This window comes from Ambystoma mexicanum, chromosome 8, assembly GCF_040938575.1.
Source record: "Ambystoma mexicanum isolate Mex_15411 chromosome 8, UKY_AmexF1_1, whole genome shotgun sequence".
Classification (NCBI taxonomy): domain Eukaryota; kingdom Metazoa; phylum Chordata; class Amphibia; order Caudata; family Ambystomatidae; genus Ambystoma; species Ambystoma mexicanum.
In genome coordinates this window covers 149,652,670-149,657,982 of record NC_090929.1, presented here as the reverse complement: position 1 = coordinate 149,657,982, position 5,313 = coordinate 149,652,670, and the positions used below count along the sequence as shown (strand labels likewise).

The 5,313-nt window shown below is 46.4% G+C and overlaps 1 protein-coding gene across 1 annotated transcript; it reads right to left on the bottom strand.

Moving 5' to 3' along the window:
• Positions 1-1,862: 1,862 nt before the first annotated feature.
• On the bottom strand, positions 1,863-2,273 carry LOC138471461 (ribonuclease H-like). The gene has a single exon (XM_069609085.1). It carries the CDS (start codon positions 2,271-2,273, stop codon positions 1,863-1,865), a length of 411 nt encoding a protein of 136 aa, XP_069465186.1.
• Positions 2,274-5,313: the final 3,040 nt, after the last annotated feature.

The following is a 5,313-nucleotide window of genomic DNA, read 5'->3' as shown; positions in this document are numbered from 1 at the left end:
CTGGTCGGGGTGAGGGCCGTACCCCCATACCAGCTGGAAACCATCCCATATCAAATAATTACCCTCCTTAAATGGTTTTGGTGCATTCTCCATAACGGTTCCATTACCTCCCCCCTCATTTATCTCAATGGAGATAAATGCAACGGCCCAGTAAAAAACAAGCCCGAACATTAGTGTGAAAAATATAATTGCACAAACAGTCAAGCCACACTCGTATGAATAAGTACGCAGATTGAATTGTACATGTCCATTCCTAAGTTCCCTATCTCTAGTCGTTGCAGGCTGCCTGTTCGTTGCCATGGACTCTCCTACATATTGAAACATAAAGGGGTATTAAGCATTTTGGTCATAAAAAAAACTTACTTTTCTAGAGAGAGAGAGAGAGAGAGAAAGAGAGAGCATTATTTCACTTATTTACACTTTCTTCTTAACGATTGGCACACATACAATAACTATATATATTACATTCTTTTCAATGATTGTTTTTAAAAACATTTTTTTACTGGTACTTTTCGTCATCGTATATAAGCATTTATTTTCATGTGCACACTTACGTGAATTTTCGTGCAGCTATGCCTTTGCCCTCCTATTCTTGTGTGTCCTGAATCTGATCTGTTTCAGTGCTGTTAGTTGTGTTCACACTGTCATAAGCTTTTCTTACTTCTGTTAAATGTATCCAATATCTCAGACCCTTCACTTTTACCGCCGTCGGCGTACAATAAATTACCTCATATGGGCCATGAAATCTTGGGGCATTCCACCTACATACAAAGCTTCTGACATACACCATTTCTCTGGGCTCTAGCTGCCCTGTTTGTGTTTCTTTTTCTGTATTTGATGTGTCTGCTTCTCCCTCTCCTGTGAATGGCGGTGCGAGCTGCCTTGCTATCATGCGGGCTGCTTTAGTGAGTTTTGTCAGATACCCATTGAATTCCTCTCCCAGCACGGTTGCGCTCCTGTGGGCGTCGGAGTGTCTGTGAAGGGGTGAGTTTACTGTGCGCATTCGTCTTCCTGTCACAATCTCATGGGGTGACAGATGGTGGTCCTTGCTGGGCTGATTTCTCAGCTCGAATAGGGCCAAGGGGAGACAGTGCACCCAATTTTTTATAAGAGTGAAGCAAAGCTTGGAGAGTCTTCCTTTAAGCAGACCGTTTATTTTTTCTACCACGCCGTTGCATTGCAGGTGATAAATCTAGCACAGTTTGTGCTTAATGCCCAACATCGATGTCACTTCCTTAAAGAGGTCATTAACCAAGTGGGTGCCGTTGTCTGAGCGAATTACATCGCAAATTCCCCAGCGGGGACATACCTCTCTCACCAGAAATTTTGCAGCGCACTTCGCAGCAGGACGTGCACATGGTCCTGCCTCCACCCACCTTGAGAATGGGCACACTACGACCATCATGTACCTAGCTCCATTGCACCTTTCCCCCATGTCTGCATAGTCAATATGCAGCTCTCTGAATGGGCCTATTGGCTTGGGTATGGTCCCTCTTAATGTTCTTAGAGTCATGCCTTAATTGTATATCTGGCACGTTGTACATTCCATTGCCAATTTTGAAAGTTGTTCTTGCAACCCAGGTACCAACCAGTGTTCTTGTATTTCTGCAGCAATGTGTTGCTTTGCATTGTGTGCGGCAAAATGCAATTGCTGGAAGGCCACTTCTAATAATTTAGTGGGCATGACCACCTTCCCTGTGTTGTTTTGTCGCCACAATAAATCAGTTGCTGACTGGCTGCAACCCCTCTTTTCCCAGTTCTTTTTCTTCTTCTGTTGCTCCGTCTTGTAGTTCTAATATTTGTGATATGGGCATAGTGTTGTAACCGTCTGGAAGGTCCTCCACTGTTTCCTTCCTCACTAATTACTCACCTGTCCTTTCTTTTACAAAATAGGATGCTTCTTTCATGGCAGCGTCCGCTGCCGCGTTTCCCAAAGAGACGAAATCGGTGTTGGTAGTATGGGCCTGGCATTTGACTATGGCTACTGCAGTGGGGTCTTTCCATGCTTCTATAAGCTCTTTCAAGAGTTCTGCATGTTGCACCGGGGACCCATCAGCCCTGTTAAATCCCCTTCTCCCACATCTTGCAAGTCCACCATGTACTGTTGTGGTCATGTATGCCGAGTCCGTGTAGATTCTGACTGCACACCCCCTTGCAGCACGCATCGTTTCAATCAATGCTATGAACTCTGCCGCTTGTGCTGAATAATGGGTGGGCAGGCGCTGCTGTATTAGCACTTCGTACTCACCTTCTTCCAATCGCACGACAGCCATCCCTACATGTTTTTCTCCTGTTTCTGAGTTTATGGAAGCTGACCCGTCTATGAAAAATATTTCACCTTCAGCTAGTGCGTTTTCACTATTGTTGCTCCCTGTTCCTCTCCTTGATATGTTGCACAGTCATGTGCTTTTACATCCTCCAAAGCGCATGGTTCTGAAATGAATTTTGCGGGGTTTATTAGCTTACACCTTACTACTTGTATGTTGGCGCTTGATAGAATTACCTCGTATGCAGTGGCTCTCTGTGTGGTCAGTGTTCTTTTCAATCGTTCTAGTCTGGCGAACAAGGAATGTTCCACGTATAGCGTCACTGAACATCCCATTACTATGGTGGCTGCGAGGGCCTGTTCGTATGTGAAGTGTCCCTGCATCACTGCGTCTAGTCTCCCACTGTAGTACGCCAGAGGCTTGTGACCTAGTGATGTTTTTTGTGTTAGGACTGCTGTCATGAGTGTTCCCTTGCAGTGCGAGAACAGGTAGAACTCGCGTTCATAGTCTGGGTTCGTGATCACTGGTGCGCTTGAAATGAGTTCTTTGAGTGAGGTGAATGCATCACATAATTCTGAGTCCCACTGTATCTCTGTACTTTCCTTCTGTGCTTCTTTGAGTGTCTGAAGCAATGGGCGTGTGTATGCAGAATAGTCTAATATCCATGCACGACAGTAGTTGCACATGCCTAGGAATCTTTGCATATCCTTCACTGTTTTTGGTCTTCCAACAGCTGAAATGGCTGCTACCCTGTCTGGTATTATTTTCTTGGCCTCTTTCGAAATCAGTTGCCCCAGGTACAGTACTTCACGTTGACAGTATTGCAATTTTTCTCTGTCTACCTTGTACCCCTTTTGAGCCAGCAATGTCAAGAGGGCAATGGAGTCTTTTCTACATTCAGCTTCGTTTTTACTGCAGATCAGTAGATCATCCACGTACTGAATTATCGTGCTGTCTGCTGTCATGTTTCCGAGGTCTTCATGCAATATTCAGTTGAATATGCTGGGGCTCTCACAGTAACCCTGGGGCAATCTGCAGTGTTTATACCTCCTCCCCCCTAGGGTGAATGCTGTCAGGTATCTACACTCTTCTGCGAGTGGTATGGAAAAGAATGCATTCTTCAAATCCACCACGGTGAAGTGAGATGCATCTTTTGGGATACTGCATAAAATAGATGTCGGATTTGGGACCAAAGGGAACTCTTTCTGAATGACGTCATTAAGTGGGCTAGATCTGGGATGATCCTCCATGCCCCTCCTTTTGCTTTTTTGATGGGGTAAATGCATGTGTTACATGGGGAGTTTGAAGGTACTATTATCCCCTGTGTCAATAGTGCGTTGATCGTTTCTTTTATCCCTTCTTCTGCTTCCCGGAACAGAGTGTATTGTTTTACTCGGGCAGTATGGCTCCAGGCTTAAGGTTAATTTTCACTGGATTGACCCCGTGTAGTAGACCCAGGTCATGGGGTCCTGATGTCCATAACTGCCAGGGTACTGATTGCATGCCGTCATTAAAAAATGACGGTGGGGCCCCCACTACCGCCATGAGCTGTACTGGCACTTGTCTTGCTGTATCATTATTTCACAAGGGATCGCTATCTCCATTATGATTTCTCCATCTCTCTCTGAATCTGAAAAAAGTTCCTCATCTGACAGATCTTGGAGTGCAATGTCGGCCTTTAAGCATAACACTGTACGCCACTTGCACCCGTGTATGTCCATTGTAATTACAGCTATTCTTTTGGCTGAGATTTGTACTGCATGTATGTCCAGCAACATGACTGTCCCTGGCACTATCTCTGGGCGGGATATTGGACGAAAAACAAATTCTGCTGGCACCCTCCAATCCATTTTCTTCAACTCTGGGACCACCCGGGCCAATGTTTTTAACCCATGGATGAACATATCTGGGTCCACCAGTATGCCACGCACCTCTGGTCATGTTGCTCGCGAATATATCACTAGCATCGCACGCATAGAGCACATCCATGGGGTTGAGCAAACAATCCCTCCTCTCCTGCTAAACGAAATAGTCATATTAAGCTTGCTGAGGAGATGCCTCCCCAGCAGGTTGACAGGGGATTGCTCATAATACAATAGGGGTGCCCTTACTGTTTTTCCCCCCATTGTCACATCCAAATCTTCTGTGTAAGGAACTTCGACCCCCGCCCCAGAGAACCCTTGCGTCTCTAATTTACGATTTGATAGCAGAAACCGATCTTCAAGTTTACATGACTTCTCGGAATCTACCATAAAGATGAACTGCTTATTCCCTATCTCTGCCCCTATCAATGGTTCCTCATTTGCATTGAAGGTTGTCGATAGGATTGGACACGCAAGTGCTCCCTGTGGGCTGTCCTATGCTGGGTGTCTCGTCGTTCCCCCTTGACGGAAAACATTACCTGACACTACCACTACTCCTCCATATGGGCCAGGTACACCATTTGGTGTCGTGGTGAAGGGGTTATGTTGTGTGTAGGGGAGGTGTTCGCTACTTTGTGGGTGTTGTTGAACATTATGTGGTTGTTCCCTATTTTGCTCTTGCCTTCTGTATTCTGGCTGTTCTCTTCCTCCATCCCGGGGCAATCCGTAGGGGCTCCCTGGATGGGGGTGCCCGCAATACTGATTATCTTGGTAAGCTGTGTTCAGTCTGCTACTACACTCACGTGAGAAATGTCCCCACCTCCCACAGTTCCAACAGTTTCCTTGTCCTCCTCTGGGACCTGGTCCCCCATTTCTGCCATTACCTCCATATCCCTGTCCACCTCCCCGACACCCCCTGTACCCACCTCTCCTGTTGCTTGGGTGCCACACTTGCCACTGCTGCCCTCCGTATTCCTCCTGTCCATTCCACTGCCTTTGCCCGTTGTCTGCCCAATTTGCAGCCATCCTCCCCTGTATCGCTACCAGTCCGTCCTCCTCCTCTGCGTCCCTATCGTGGGGGAGTGCTGCTACAGCTGCAGCGACCTTCACTAGTTTCGTTTGTATTAGTTTAGCTTCATCTGCCATTCTTTTTTGTATCACCTCCTTCTCCCTTTCCTTGATTC

Bases quoted from the DNA above. Each gene is read 5' to 3' on its own strand.
- LOC138471461 (XM_069609085.1), bottom strand. From the start codon at position 2,273: ATGGCTGTCGTGCGATTGGAAGAAGGTGAGTACGAAGTGCTAATACAG.